Below are 16645 nucleotides of genomic sequence, written 5' to 3'. Positions count from 1 at the left end.
ACCCACCCCCTTATGGTGACTTTATTAGCTATTTCTCCTGAAACACCTAAAGATGGCCCACTTCTAGTAGTCGTAGTGTTCGGATCAATGATAGCCTCAGCGTAAATGCGGCTGGTTAGCTGTAGTGGCACGTAAGCGAATAACATAGCTGACTGGGAAGTACTCATCTTCGCTTCATTTCCCCTCACCACAATAAAGAGTTTGACAGGGACAGATGACCTAAAAATTTAATTTTTTCAACTTTTCTCGATTGCACACTGAAAGTTAGCTCACTCCTAATTTTTACCCGATTCACTTTCAATTTTAGGTGGTCTATCTCTCAAGATATTACGGTATAAAATAGATTGTCAAAGCTATGCTGCAGCCTCGGTGCTAATGCGCCCACTTCCCGCGCAGCAGACTTGGGATGGCATCCAGCGAGCGGTGGAAATTATTTTTTTAAGCAGTTGGCAATTGCAATGACAGATGCCCTGTGCTTTATGCCCTACTATGCCAACCACAACATCAACAACGAATGCCATTTCTAGTGGCGGAAAGAACCCATAACAGCTACCATTGTAAATTGCTGCCCACTCCAATGTGATGAGGTAAGGCACTGATAAGGCACTGGACAGCATCCTAGTGGCTTTTATAGACTCCAAGGAGGTTATGATGATAATGCAATTAATGCAAAGGTGCAAGCGAGCTGACAAGAATGCACAAGAGTGCACTTTCAGGGCTGAACACGCAACCTGAAATTTTAGACAGAGTATTTCATCGACACACTGAAATAAACAATTTGCAAGGCGCACCCAGTACAGCCAAAAACAAGCTGCACGTTCTATGTCGCTTGCCTTCATTCGCGAGAATAACAAACATTTAAAAAATTGAGCAGCCCTGTGTTAATTTACGGTACAGTCACAGCAATAGCTGCGAGACATTACAGCGAAGTTGTTGGGCATTGGCGTCACGTTCAAGTTGAGTGAACAAAAGTGCTCTAACAAACTAGACATCCGACCACTGTGTTCCAAACACTTTTTTTCCTTTTTTGTTCCAAAGCACAAGAAAGCGCGTCTCTTGGCACGAGCTCTTGGCATTGACAGTGCTACAACGGCAATTTGTTATCGGCCATTTTTGTTTTCCAGAGAGTGAATGCAGTGGGCATTGTGCACTACAGAAACCCCAGGTATAAAGCAGGTTGTTAACGCTGCGGCGTAGGTCTGTGTCAACCACCTCCGCTTCGCATGCGGCAACCCAGGTTAGATTTTCCATGGGATGCGGGCAATCTTTCTCGACAATTTGGTGACCCCTATGCCCTACTACACCAACTACAACCATAAACGTCAGAAGTCATTTCCAGTGGTGGAGAGACCCTATAGCAGTTATTGCTGTTATTTTTATTCGAGAGGACCAACAGTCTGAAAACTTGTCCACTGGTTCACCGGGATAACGTTTTGGGCTCTTGGGGCCCGGAAAGAACCTCGGGGGCAGGAGGGGAGACTCACGTCTGCCAGCGGACGCAGGGTGACCACGGTGTAGCTCGAGGGGTCCCGCTCCACCAGACAGCTCTCCGTCAAGCAGAGCAGGCGCTTCACCGGCTCCTGCGAGGGGAAGGACCCGTGACCCCCAAGCGCTCAGGGCTTCCCGCCTAGGGTGCTCCTCTCCTTCTAAGGCACTCGCTGCTGGTGCTTCATCGAAGTGCGTCGAGAAGTCTTTTTGAACATGCTACTGGCCGAGACTCTTAAGGGAGGAGATCACCCGAGAGGGCCATGTTTTAAACGCTCAGCTCAAAATGAATGAAATTAACAGCGTAGACCGCTAGTTATGACGGAGAAAGCAGTGAAAAGTTGGAGCTCTGTGCACCAATCGCGAAGAAAATTATGGTCATTTTTATCGAGGATACACCTACATTGTTTAGTCAACCTAGAGTGTCAAATGTTTAGTCAATCTAGAGTGTCAAAAGCAGAATGTCAAAGAAAAGTATGACCGCAAAAAACGTTTTGTACAGAAGCCGATTTTGGCAGAGTGGTTATGGCACGTATGAGAGCAGTGCTGCTAAAAATCGGTAAGAGAAAGGTGACCAACTTGCACCCAAAGATGCCAGCGGAAGATACGCACTCTGAATTTATCAGACGAGTTCTCCATTAGAGACTTAGTCCCCAATTGAAGCCCCAGCGTAAATGCAAAAACTTGCTTGAGCAGTTCTTCCAGACCAAAACTGTTCAAAATTATTTCCACAATTTTAAAACAAAGGTTCTCTCGACGTCCGAGTGAATAAAAGAAAATTATGCAAGCTTGATCATGCTGACAAGGACCAGAGAGAGCACAGAACGTGTCCCACACAAACCTCACTCCGGGTCGCTTGTGCTAGATTTTTTAATGTTCTTATTATCTATTCTTTTTATTTTCATTTAATTTTTCAAGATTACTTTCTTTTATTGTTTGTATCTTTTTTTTATTATTTACTTCTATTTCTTAATATATAATATTGTTTTTTTATTAAAATGTGCCACTCTCGTCGGCCCATTTTCATGCAAATAAATTCATTTACTCTTTCAGAGCACCTGTGCTAAGCGGCTAAGTGGCAATACTATCCTACTGCCACCACATCGATCCAGGTTCGACACCCACTGGGGCTCAATCTTTATATCTTTATATAAGACCTTGACATAGTGTAACACCCCCAGCACGTTGTTCTTTCATGGTGCTCATTTGTGACCATTCTCCCATACAAAACCGACTCACAAAACACATTCCACTTTAATTCTCTGTACTCTGTTTGTCCCCAAGCTGACAGTGTAGTAAAGGCTACCTGCTTGTTGTACCAGTCGTACGTCTGTCATTTGCCACATGATCTCGCTCCCGCCCATGCCCACGGGGCGCAAGATCGGGTGGGGAGGTGTACGCGGTCGACTGATCTGGCAAATGCGTAGCTCCCCCCCACAATGTCGCCTAGGGGTAGACAGAGTATAGGACGGAAAAAGTGGGTGGAAGCCGTCAAAGTGTACAGATCGAAAGAACACGGTGTCACACAGTCCCAGAACTGCGCGTCAAAGAGCTTCGAAGACCAACCTTGTGCCTCGGTGTGACCTTGTGCACCACGAATTCGCAGAGGGAGGTGAGTGCCTCGTCCGTGCTGCAAGCAGAGCCCATTGTGAGTCACCCAGGATGCCATTAAGCTCCCCACCCCCGCTCCACCATCCACAAACCACCGCATTCCAAAAACTAAAAAGCGTGCAATGACTCCCAACATCGGAAGCATGTTACAAGAACCGAGACGCTCGCCCGCTTTTAGGGAACCGAAGGCAAGTCCACCCTTGCCGGTTTGGGAAAATAGGGTCCAGCAGGAATGAAGGATGTTACTGTGCTCCCCTCGCAACATGCTACCGTTGCACCACGATAGTGGCAGCAGATTTAGCGAGATTAACTTTACAGAACGGACAAGTGTAGAACTTTCGGCAAAAACAACGATGGGGTATCTTGTTTTTTCGCAATGCCCTTCCTGCAACCAAAAATAAGCCTGCGTTTGTGGAACTCCGACGCTTACACGCCGACTCCCGTCCGACTGACTGGTGTGGGAGTTGTCTCGAAAAAGCAGAGGCGACGCTGGAAAGAAGCATACAAGGTTTCCACCAACCTTTAAGCGCTCAACTTTCGCTTGCCAAGACCTTGTCATTATTTGCAAATTTCTCAGAGTTCAATAAACTTGGCAACAAACCAACATCTTTTATGTTCTTAGACCACCCGATGCCGTGGGCTGTAAAGTCGTCTTTCGTTAATGTTTTAACCCCATCAGGCACATAGCCAGGATTTTTATTCGGGGGGGGGGGGATGTCCATGACAAAATGCCGTACGAGGGGAGGAGGCCCCAACAAAATGGAAGATTTGGGGGGGGAGGGGGGGGGGTGCCAGGCCCCATGGGCCGCCGCCACCACCACCACCACTTTCCCCCACCCCCCGGCTACATGCCTCAACTCCATTATCATACACATTGCGCATTATGGACAAAATTTTCGGGGACCGATCTGTCCTCATACAATTATGCTTCGTTATATAAAAATCTGTAGCCCAAATCACAGACAACTAGTCTGGGAATGAACTGAGAATATAGGAGTGTCTTTGTCTCGTTAATATGGAGACGAATGTTTTAAAGTCTGTCCATAAGCACAAAAAAAGAAAATGCGATTTGTGGAGCCTTTGGTTCACAGAATACACCCAGAGCTCTGTTCTTGCCTGTTGTTGGTTGCACTTCCCGAGAAAGAGATAAGGTCTGGACAGTACAACATTGGTAATATTTTTCTGGGTTTTTCTGGCAAAAGGGTCACTTGACCCTCTCTCCCTATGTGTGTCAAGGCCACGGATGACAAACCGGAAGAACATTCATAAATGATATCTACACCCCAAGAAAAAAAATTAATGATTGTGTTTATATAACGTGCGGTCAGTCTGCCCTTGGGGTGCGGCGACACTGGTTTACACTCTAGATGAAAACTTTAGCCAGCGCAGTAGCACTGTTACCCCAGGGTTTTTAACGTGCATCACGCAGTAGTGATACACGACCGCACGCCGGTACAATGCTCATCCGATCTGAACGGGCAGGGGTGGGGATTGAACCCAGGATCTCTGGGTTCTGCAATGCTAGTTTTCGCTCCCCTTGCTTCGACCTGAGGCGCGCCAACGCGCTCGGCCACCGAGCAGTGTGTGGAAGGCAAGGCACTTCCCTTGCCACTTAGAGGGAACTGAGACTAAGTCAGGCATTAAGAGGGAGCAGCCAGGGATCTCGACCTCGACTCATTATTACGGACAACATGCATCATGGACCATTTTTGCGGGGAACAGAGGTGCCTGTATTGACGAGACACGGTTGCACCCCGAGCGTGCCGCCGCGGGGACCCGGCCAGCGTGCGCCAATTGCAGATGGCAGACGAGGACCGACCTGAAGCGCCCCAGGCGCACTTGGAGTGCAGACGCCAGGCTGATGGGTTCCCTGAAGGCCACGGAGACCCCCACGTGCTGACCGGCACAGTTCACCGCCTGCTTCATCAGCTCCTCCCGCTTCTCCACCACAAACACGTGCTGCAGTCCCACATACCACATCGACACTGCGAACCCACAGCCACCGAATCGCGGGGTGCAACGGTCTCCGCAAGGACATTCGCCGGTACGCTACCAAGAACGTGTCCCCGACCGGTGCGCTTACGGCGTCCTCGTTAGTGATCCCTCAATTTCCGTCTGACGACTTCGCAGAAGCGTCGTGCTGCTGCCTGCCACAAAGCTGGCAGTAACACTGCGGCGGAGCAAGACACGGCAGAAGCAGCTTTTTTGCTGTAGGTACATTTCTGGCTCGACATTTCACAAAAGTTTCGGCAGCCAGAAGTTGGGACGCCGCCGGAATCTTAAAATTCAACAGCACGACACACCATCTCCTGTGACCTAATTTGTTGCCACTTGAGACCGCTTTTGATGCATGGGCAATGCCAGACGATGAACGCACTGGTCAGAAATAGGCTCCAGGAAGCGTACCGTTAGTGCCCTGTTCCGGAATGGTAGTGGGTTCAAGACCAGACACACCCTCGCCTCCAGGCAAGAACCCTTAAACTAGATTCTTAGGGACCCAGCATTTCCACTTGTGTTCCCGGAATTTCCCAAATGCGGCGATCCACTTACACGGTCAATGGTTTGCAATCTTTTGTATACGTAAATAATCAACATTATTTCACTATGCAAAAGGAAGCTGTTAGTCTCTTTCTAAGGTGCATATTGGTAGACCAGAAAAGAATGAACAACTTATGCGTAACAGGTGCGTTTTACTCGCCAAGCGGGTTTCGGTCGAATATGACCGTGTGTGTGCTTACTTTCGTTTTCTCCAGTCGTTGAAGCTGAAATGTATAACCAAAAAATAATCACGCCGTCTTAAAAAATAAATTTTTTTTCCAGCCTCCAGCATTTTTATATCATGACTAATGAAATCATCATATGACAATGTGGACGACTGCGGCGTTCATTTTGGCAAAATAAAAAAGGTAACCTGTAAGCCACTTTTATTTCATTACACCATTTTTCTATCGTAACATAAACACTATACAATGACCCAATATCAGGGTGGAAAGAAATCATAATTTTCTTAAAGGGCAACTTCGGTCAAAAACGAAATCAAAATGATTGGCATTGCTTTAGTGACACAAAGCATGCTTACAGCCAAAATATTACGTCAAGGTAAAGCCACATACTCCACTAAAACCGATTTTAAAGATAAGACCAGCTGCTCTTTAGCGGGCGGCAAGCAGGTTAGCTTTTAGTCAAGGAACACTGGCGCAGCACCCTTGCGACGTCACGACACAGTCGCACATCTGATGATCACTGTGTTGCCATCCCTATAGCAGATAGTTTCGGTTTTGCCGTAGACGCCCGAAACCAAACTTTAAGCCATGATAATTATAAAACTACATGCAATATCGAAAGAAAACGTTATACTTTGTTATTCAGAGTCACTGCTTTCGCTGAAAACAGTCGTAATTGCAAATTCAAGTTATTGACCAAAGTTGCCCTTCAAGATAAAAAAAAAACAAAAAAACATTTGATTTCAATAAGTTTATCTCGATTTAAATCATCGCAGCTAGAAAATAGCAACTATTTATCACGACAGGCATTTTTTAACACCAGATTGGTTGATCAATCTACCCATCACTAATCACAATGTGGAAGAAAGGATTACTGCAGATTTAAAGCATTGTTTAATTAAATAGAAGCTGAAACACTTCTTGAAAAAAAACGAGTTAGAGTTAAAGGTGAATTCTGGCGTATTTTTATCTCGTGAATCTGAATTCATTTTCCCCAAAGATGTAACTAAAGGCGAGAAAACACGAAAAACCTCCGATCGGTTCTGTCATCATACTAGGATCTTTGGGCCGCCAAGCGCGTGTAGCTCGTGAGGGCAGCGTGCAATTGTAAGCTTGCAAGGCATATTTTTCTGCAATGACGCCAGTCGTGACATCTATTTCTGACCTTTTTGAAAATAGCAAGAGTGCAAGTGCATAACTTTGAAGGGCGCTGAAATTGTGCGAGAGCAGGGATTCCGAAAACTCCTAATATGACGTCACGCCCCGGGAAGGAGGGGTTTCAGCGGTACTTTAGAAACTACCGTAATTTCTGCAGCCTCTGTGCACCAAATTGGAAAAAAATCTCGATTTTCGTGATTATAGTGGCCAAATGAAGATGATTTAGGTGTTTTTTCTCAAATACATAACCGCTTCAGTTTCCCTTTAACAACTTTTTATTGATGTAAACCCTGCCATACTACAACAAAAACAGCTTAATATTTAAATAGCTAAAAAACTTTTTCTTTTTTTTTTTTTACATTCTAATTTGCTTGCAATGCATTACATCTCTAGCTATCATTACATTCTTTTGCATTTTGACTTGTTTGCAATAGGACGTTATCTAACTGACAAACGAAGGATAAGGAAGAAAGCTCAATGCTAAGATTTGCTCCGAAGAGCACTGCTTTTTTTCTCAAATTTATACTTGGCTGAAGCCTGGTATAAATTAATTGTAAGCAGTTGTCACTGCAAAAAGGGAGCGCTCATGTACTGAACATGTGGAACAATCAATTTTTTTGCATGTTTTGCAATAATTGTATTAGCAGCTGACATCTGACTTGCTGGGTAGACAAGGGCAATTTCAATTATTTTCTTAAAAAAGTCACTACCACTTTGTGTGACATTACAGGTTGCATCTTTACATACTATCTAGACATGTGCAGTTGTGCACACTCTTAATTTTGTCAATTTGTATAACTTATCAGTTGCATCTTTTGCCTGCTTTCATGTACGGTTGACAGGTGATTACTAGTAAAGGTATATGATGATGATTAACGGGTTTAATGGCGCAAAAGCGACGAAGGCCACGCTGCGCCATTAGTAAAGGTATAATAGCTGTGTTACAAGTCGCATTGTTTATACGCACTAGTCGGGTAGTTTCATTTATTTGGATTTGTTAACATCATTTTCGGTTTTGAAAGTAAAAAAGTATTTACATATTTTCTTTTGTTGTTTTTTAATGGTACACACATATTTGAAACATATTTGATATTCAAAGATTTTTTTTCTCTACTATTCATATTATTCATATTCGAAAATTTCAATATTTGCACACCCCTAATTATTTGATTTCAGTACAGAACAAATGCAAGACAGGCAAACAGTCAATAAAAAGTACATGGGGGATTTCTGCGGGAAAGGTGTAATTAAAATCGCCATAGTAAAATAGTAAAACTAGTCCAATTCATAACACAATTTAAATCGGGACATAAAGCCCGATTTAAATCTTCTCGATTTTTATTCTCCACCCTGCACATCATGCTCTTTGAAAAATCTGTAGAACAAAAAGGCTTAGCTGGATGGTCGTCTACAGGAAAAAAAAAGCATGTTTCTTTTTTTTTTTTCTTTCCATTCGGCAGACCTCAAAATTTCATCCTTTCAAACAATACATGCACCCGCTACGAGCAGAGCCATAGCTAATCGTAGCACGACACGTTAAGAACCCTATTCATGCGGTCCCTTCAAAGGTCAACGTGCCCTTCAATATTAAAGCTCGTACACACCCCATGTCCAACACTCCATGCCTATCTATAGAAAAAAAAAAAGCATTTTTCATTTCTTTCATTCAAATAAGGTAAGCTCATAACTTCATACTTCATAACCAATCTATGCAGTCCCATCCAAAAGCACACGTGTCATCGGATACACCCCGTACACGCCACATGTCCAAAACCCCGCGTCCAACCCTTCCCACCACCCGTCCCATTCCCCCTTCCCGACACTGTGCGTCCGACACCCAATGTCCGACTCCTCCGGCGTCTCACCAGGCGGTCGAAGGACCCCACGACGAGGGCGAGTCCGCCTGGTGTGTCCGAGAGTGCGACCAGCGCCACCAGGTCCCGGTACGGGTAGAGGGCCACGGGGGACGGCGAGTGGGGCTCCAGCTGGGACAGCCCCTGGGGCCCCACCTCCAGCACCACGGGAATCTCCCGCTCGGACCAGTGGTGCTTGCGCCCCATGTAGCGCTGCAAGCGGGTCGCAGCCTCTTACCACCGTGCCTCCGCTACGGTGCCCACAACGCGTCTCAAACCGGTGCGTTTACCGCGTCTTAAAAGGTGCTCCCTCCATTTTCGCCCGGGAACGTCGCAGAAGTGCTGCGTCGTCGCTGGCCGCAATGCCGGCAGCACCGCGGCTGGCATTGCGGTGGATGTGGACGTGTAAAATGCCCGTTCTGCTGCGGCTCGACGGTTTACGGAAGCTTCACCAGCCAGCAATCGCGTATCCAGGAATTCTTTCTTTTTTTTTTTTAGGGGGGGGGGGGGGGCGGGGGGTTGATGTCTAAATGGGGGTAAAAAATTACAGGAGGATGCTCTTAAGCTTCACTTTCATAAGTGGAATGCAATACCTAAACATATAAACCCCCTCTTGTTTCCAAGTTGTACAAGCATGTCTAAGTGGCCTAGTTGGTAGCATGTCTAACTCACAACCGAAGGGTTGTGGGTCTGAATCCCGCCTCCACTTAAAATTATTCAGATTTTTTCTTTAAGGCCAATTAATTACTTTAGAGACATGCGACGACCCTTAGTTCACATTACATGTCACGTTTTAATCACTTTTATTCCACGCGTGACGTCACGTTTCACATGAACGTTCTGGGTTGTTTGAAACTCCCGCGCAAGGTCATGTGGCTGTGACGTCATGACCCAATGGACCAAACAAGATTTTCCTGTTACAACAACACCACCGATGCCAACATTTTGTTTTCTATGACACGAGCTCCTGAACGCTATCGCATTAAATGCAGGTGTATATTGTAGGGTCAAAATCCTTAAAACATACACTTATAATCTACACCTATAACATAAATATTACACACAAAGGCGTGGTCAAAATGCAGATGTATAATATGGAGTCGGCTGCATTTCTAGAGCACCCCCCCCCCTTCCCACCGGCTACGTCGCTGGCAGCCAAGAGTTGGGACACAGCGACGACGGCGACACTCGCATTCTCTCGCGCTTTCTTCCAAAATTTCTACGCCCAACTACAGGGATCTGCGACGTCCGACGGCATCGCACGCCAGCTTTTGCGACGTTGTCCATTGCCACTTTGGGACCGCTTTCGACGCGTGGGTGGAAGAGGAGGCTAAACCCACCGGTCGGAGAATCATTCCAGCCCGTCTCCATCGACGCTTCGAAAATTATGAATATCCAAAATTTTATAGAAGCGAATATCAAATAGGGTCATCCACTTTACACAGTAGGGCTATCCGAGAATGTAAGGTCAAGGTTGATGCATCGAGCCTATCTGTCTACAACTCTGAGCTACTCCACTTTCCCACGGCGCGCAATCTATCAATGAGAGAAGCACTACTCTAGTACACCGGGTTCGACTGCACCGGAACTTGTGCTGGGAAGCAGGGTAGGGGGAGGGGGCAAAAGATGTTACCAGCCAGCAGCAAACGTGCAACAGCTGCACTGGAATCCTGTAGTCGCAAAGTGGTGCATTGCAGCCGCCTAGCCACGCTCTGCCGCTAGAGGGAGTACAATGGCAAATGGTTCCATTGGCTTCCACTGTGCCTGAGCCAATAGCATTTTGTTAGCTTTATTGTACGTGCAGCATGACCACACCACGAAATAGGAACTACAAGATTAAGTAAAGCCAAGAAAAATATCACACAGCTGTCAAGCTGCCACCTTTTTTATTAATCTGGAATGAAGAAACTATATATGAAACAGAGGTGGCGAGCTAAAAGCATAGGTGGTGCCGTCTGGTGGCAGTGCATTCCACTATTAATAACAATATTTTGCCCACTCACCGTGCAGTCCTCGCGTGGCTCGGCAAACAGGTGCTTGAAGTTCTGTCAAAAGGGAACACCGGTCAAGAGATGCACTCAGTCAAGGGACGCACCGAGTCAAGCGACGCAAAGAGTCAAGAGGTGCACCATCCTACCGCCATGTTACCGACATAGCGGTGGGAAACTGAATTTCTATCGTAAATCCGAGCACAGTCAAAGGCTAAAAAACATGCAAATGCTAACACGCAGACCAAAAGAGCATCGTCACAACGCCCGTCTGCATTCTAGTGGATTAGCCACCAAAGGAAAACAATCAAAAAAAGGCGCTGAGACCCGTGATGTAGCACTTCTGGTGGTTCTCAATTGAGGACATTGGCTCTAAGCCTCCACTGAGCTCTGAAGGCATTTCCTCTCCCTCCTCTGTCGTGCACGCTCTATTATTCCTTTTGTTGCTCTCCCACACTAAACCACCGTTTTGACTGCCCCAAAAGCAAGTGGCACACCTCAAAGCGTGTCGTCTCTTCTCTGCATAAGGAGGCTTTAGGTGTCCGAGCAGACTTACCAGCGCCTGGGTGATGATATCGGCCCGGTGCTCGGAGGAGAAGCGCATGGCGCCCTCGCCCTTGCGGCCCTTGCGGAAGGTGATGGAGAACTCCATGCCGCCCTTGCTGGGCAGGATGGAGAGCAGCTCCCCGTACGCCCACTGGTTGGTCACCTCCATGTTGTTCAGGTTGTACGTGCGGATGCCCAGGGTGCCCACCGAGAAGACCCGCTGGTAGCTGCACCAGGAGACAAATTCGAGCCGGCACTCGCAGACCAAACTACCTCAGAGCTGGCTCTCACGGAGCAAGCACAGCTCTCAGCTGAATGGTTGATGATTATTAGGAGTTTATTGGTGCAGCAGCAACGAGGGCTGTAGTGCACCAAGCTAAACGTAATTGGAGCATACTGTAGCAAGAACTACTCTGAGGCTACAAAGTTATAAATCATATAAACAGTTTGTTTCAAAAAGTCAAACACGGCTGAGCAGAACCAAAGGTTTATCGCCAAGTAAAAGCGAGGCATAAAATGGAACTAATTTGGTGACCTTTAATAAGTTCTGGGAAACATGCTTGACGTAGTGAACATAGACAAACAATGCCATAAAATGCGTAAAATGGTCACAAGCTCTCCACAATGGTCACAGTGTAACATCTTCACCACGAAGCAGGTGGAGTGACCTATTCTTAGACGGCACAGAAGAATCTCCACGCGACGTCCCCTGTTATTAGAGTTCTCCCAAATGCCTGGAACGGCCTTGTGCTCCAATGTCGAACGCGGCACTGGAGGTAGCCTGCCTTCACAGTCGCAGGAAGAGCGGTACAATCAAAGGTCAAGATAACATGTTTGGTCTTGCGTTCTGTGTCACCACAGCGAATGGTGAAGCACCGTGCCACCACACTGCCTGGCACCATACTCCCTGGCTGGAAGGGCCCTCCACCAGCTCAGTGTCAGTCAAATCGAGCAAGTCGTACTCAGAAATGAAATTTTGGGTGCTGTTTAGTTTGCGATGGGGACTGACGCTGACTTTATAGTCAGATGCTAAAACAGCATCATTTTGCTGCTTGGTGGTCTGCACAAAAAGATCACCAGATGCCATTTTCTTTGCACTAAACTTCTGTCCAACAATTCCTTCAACTACCTTGGTAACTACAAAAGGTGATAGTTTGATAAGTGGGTTATCACTTTTAAAGTGTAAGACTAGAAAGCTGGGGAATTTCTCAAAAACAAAAGACCTTTCCTTATTGGCAGGTACTTTGATGCAGACCCTTCTCAGAGTCTGATCAGAGAGAGGTTTTAATGCGAGAGCATTAACTGCCCCATGGAGCAAGCCGACGTCATCAGCTTTGAAACTGCGCCAAATGGCACTTTAAATGCTTTCTCCAAGTGAAGTCAGCTCCCAGCTACGAAACCACGCGAAAAGCCTAGACAACGGCAGCTAGCTTCCCCAATCCCAAAGGACCGAAGTAAAGCTGATGAATTCTGTAGTGAGTTCCCACATATTTATCACTGTGGAACAGGCTGCCTCTGCAATCTGCGGTATCAGTTCCCTTGACACTCGAGTTTGTAGCGAGTTCCTGTGTGTTTATTCTAAGATCTGGTATTGGTTTCCACATTATGCAGTTGACAGCAGGTGCTGTGGTTTTTGTCAATTACTTTGTACAGACCTTTGCTTTTTCCTTCACAAATATTGCCCACCCGATATCTTTCACCATTTGCCTTTTCAAAAGGGGCGAGAATTCGCACGAAATTTTACGATAGTACGCGGAACGAGCCTTCAACTGCTGTCCCGTCCAAGGACAGCAATCTGACACGTCACTTCACAGTCATCGTGGTAGCAGCAGTACGAGCAGGGGCTCAGCAGCTGAGCGAGTGCAGACGGTGCTGCTCTCGAAGCACCTCGAGCCTGGGAAGCTAAAATTTTTGACAGCTGGTTGGCAGGAAGACTATGTCTCAGCAACGAGTCCACTGTCCCCCTTGCTGCCGCCAACTGCAACAACAGTTCCGAGAATCCCCCACAATGCCGCGGGCACCATACATGGTGCCCAATTGTAGCCATCTAGCAGCTCGAATAGCGGCAACTTTTGCCATATGATGGTGGCAACAAAAATGTATTACTCAATCCGGTGCCGTCACTTGTGCACGTCAACGGGTGAAGATGTTGCCCCCGAGGTTTGCTCGCTCGGTTCATTTGTTTCAATGGCTACAAAAAAAGAATCGGTACGTGCAAAGCGTGCCGACTAGGGTCTGAGCCGAGTGTTTTGAGCGTCACACTGTGCCGCCATCTTAAATAAAATTGTTTTCGTAAGTTTGGGTCTCTAACTACTTTTGTCGGCCGCCAGAAGTACCAGAGGTACTCGAAGGCTGTTGCTGATTAAGGGCTTTAAGGAGCAAAGCTACTATAGGTACTGGAAGGCCACAATTGGTACACCACAGATGCAGGTGAGGACAGCGAAAAAACTAGAGACTGATTTTTGTGAGCAGTCTGCCAGGTTTCATCAAACATTTGCCAAAATATTTTGTGTGAAAACTATATGCATTGCACAGAAACAAGACATGTACCTAATTAAACATGAGAAAGGTACATAGAAAGGGGGGACGGACAACAATGAAAGTCATTGTGGTCCGTCCTCCCTTTCTAAGTATCGTATCTTCCTCATGTTTAATTACTGTTACCAACATGCTCGTTTAGTACTTAAGACATGTACTGTGTCGGTTACCTTTACTAGGCCTATTTACTGAGGTACACAGCATTTAGGATAATTAAGCTTTTAATTAAATTTGCATAATCAACTTCTTTATTTGTGTAAATAAACAGCCAGTTCCGATTAGAAGTCGAGTTTAGAAAAATTTCAAGTGCTTGCTTAATTTTTTTGGCTCTCGAAAATTGCACTTCGACGCGGCTGCCAAAAGAGAGCGCGAGACCCAGCAGCGACAGGAAGCCAGACGCCCTTACACGACGGCCGACTGGCATTCCAGGCAATCCGTTCGATTGAAGTGTGTAATGCGTACAATAGATTGTGATTTCAGGCAGAGAGGAGCAAAGGTGTTCTAAATGCTATGCATTTAGTACACCTATGAAAAATGCCAGTGAGACGACCAATCTTTTCAGAAATGCACAGTTTTTGCAGAAAAAGTGGCCGACGTTCGGTGAAACAGCGGGAAGTCGGCAAGTGAGACGAAGAGACGCTTGCACAAAGAACGGGAAGAGGTCCCAGGCAGAGCGGTCCCTCGTTGTGGAAGCACTCACCGGCCCTTCCAGGACACCTTGGTCACGTAGTAGCAGGCGACATCCACGTTCTGGGCCATGTCGGCCGCCATCGTGTTGCCTCCGTCAGTAGCCTGCAGAGGACATAGACCCTGCTCACACCTTTCATTTGGCTCTGTAGAGTCACGGCACTCTACGAGGCTCAAAGACCTGTCACTTCAATCTAAATGTTAGATTGCAGCCAAAATGAATGGGGCCTCCTTGCGCACGTCCACCTATAAATAGTAGCCACGCCATTAGATTGACATGTTTGGATCTGTCGTGTTTCAGGGTAAATTTTGGCTTTAAACGATTTGTTGTGTTCTTTTCACTGCCTTATAATTATTTGTTTACAGAGGCAGCTGTTAGCTTCCCAGCAAAATCACTCGAAAATCTGCCCCCGCCGTAGCTGCTGCCCACAACTGCAGCTCTGAAACCGCGGCCACTGTCGCAGCCTGGAAGATTCTCCTGTGCAATCTAGCACATCTCCTACAACTAGTCTACTAAAGCAAATATCCTAAAGCACATCCACTAGAAGTCAATGTCCAACAGGATATTTCCTGACAATACAACAGCTGCTGCTGTCAATCGCAGCCCACTTTGTGAGGTCATTTGACTTTCTTTAATTTATTCCAAACCCGACGTTGCCTTGGAGCTGAGGCAAAAGGTGACAGTAGAGGTCGCTTGGCTAGGCTCCTAGCACCAGACCACATTTACAACACAACCAACTGCAGCAAAATATAGGAACATGAAAATTGCACTACACTCGTATATGTAACCCCCAAAAATTACAAAACAATTTTACAAACAATTACAAAGGACGTAGAAAATACATTTCGGATAATTTCCTGAAGGTTAGCAGACGAAAAAAGTTCTATTATACCAATTAAACCAGGTAAATGTGTGCTTTGAAATTATGCATGTGAAAACCCTCCTGCTCAAGCCCCTGTGTAGCCTGCAGTACTGTGAACTAAAAGGAAAAAAAGCCATCCCGCTCACTGCAATTTAGCAGCATGAACACTGGACCAGCATTAAAGATAATCATTATTTGATAACTTTTCTGCATCATCGGCTGCTTCAGCTAAACTTGTGAGCATGGTTGCAAGTCCCCCGGAAGATAAGCTCGGGGTATCAGCAAACCGCTTTCCCCCATTGCCTGGCTTGTCCGTTTGTGAGACATTTGTCCACGCACCAGCGGCACTTTACCACCTCCTTTTTGTTCCCAGAAGAGCTGCAAGGACACCACAAGCGAGTTGTGGTACATCGGTTCATTTAGACCGAGATGCAACTTGTCGAGTCTTAAGTATGGCATTTGCAAAACCATTTTGCTCTATAGCAGACAACTTTAGTAAAAACACTTTTGATCATCTTAGACGATCGAAAGCACTTCCTCCGTCCTCCCGTCAGGCACAACGGTTTAAGCCAGTCACAACTGACCACACTAAGCCCACGAAACAATATGGCTCCACATTACTCCAGAGCGGGGGTCACCAAACATTTTGGCTAAGGGGCGGGATTGGGGGATCTGTCGCTGTCTCGAGGGCCGGACAATGAGCAAGTATAAACGAGGAAATACAAAATATGAAAACATAAGTAAGCATCTAAATGAGCGTTCAGCTACACATTGCTGAATGCTCATCCTCCGCCCAAAGGTAGCACTAGAGGTCCGAACCAGATGCCGAAGTTCGAGCACTAACCATCTTATTCAAAAGTTATAAGCGATTTTCTGAAACTTTCAATGGAAAAATGGGGCCCATTTTAGCCCGTTTTCGGTAACTGGCGCCATTCAGCTCCATGCATTCGAAAGCTCCGTTAACCATCATTTTCCCATTGAAAAAATCACAAAATCACTTAAAACTTTTATATAAGATAACAGTTTTCAAAATTTGGCATCTGGCTCAGACCGCTAGAGCTACATTTTGGTGGAGAATGAGCATTCGACTATGCAGAAATACTGGGAGGGATATTCTACCCTCACCAGAAACGCAAGCAGACGACAAATAGCTCCGTTTGCACGGGGGGTGGCTTTCCCGCAGCATTTCAAGC

General features: G+C 46.3%; 1 protein-coding gene across 1 annotated transcript in view; it reads right to left on the bottom strand.

The window, feature by feature from the left end:
- LOC8024614 (dnaJ homolog subfamily C member 13) overlaps positions 1–16645 on the bottom strand; it is a 160013-nt gene that overhangs the window by 140683 nt on the left and 2685 nt on the right. Inside the window, 7 exon segments of the mRNA XM_040215655.3 lie at positions 1485–1580; positions 3052–3115; positions 4916–5055; positions 8843–9043; positions 10834–10875; positions 11375–11591; positions 14603–14694. Coding sequence (XP_040071589.2) covers positions 1485–1580; positions 3052–3115; positions 4916–5055; positions 8843–9043; positions 10834–10875; positions 11375–11591; positions 14603–14673 — 831 coding nt within the window. The 5' untranslated portion in view covers positions 14674–14694.

This window comes from Ixodes scapularis, unplaced genomic scaffold, assembly GCF_016920785.2.
Source record: "Ixodes scapularis isolate PalLabHiFi unplaced genomic scaffold, ASM1692078v2 PGA_scaffold2__306_contigs__length_199485367, whole genome shotgun sequence".
NCBI lineage: Eukaryota > Metazoa > Arthropoda > Arachnida > Ixodida > Ixodidae > Ixodes > Ixodes scapularis.
The sequence above is the reverse complement of the archived record's forward strand: the minus strand, read 5'-3'. Positions and strand labels throughout refer to the sequence as shown.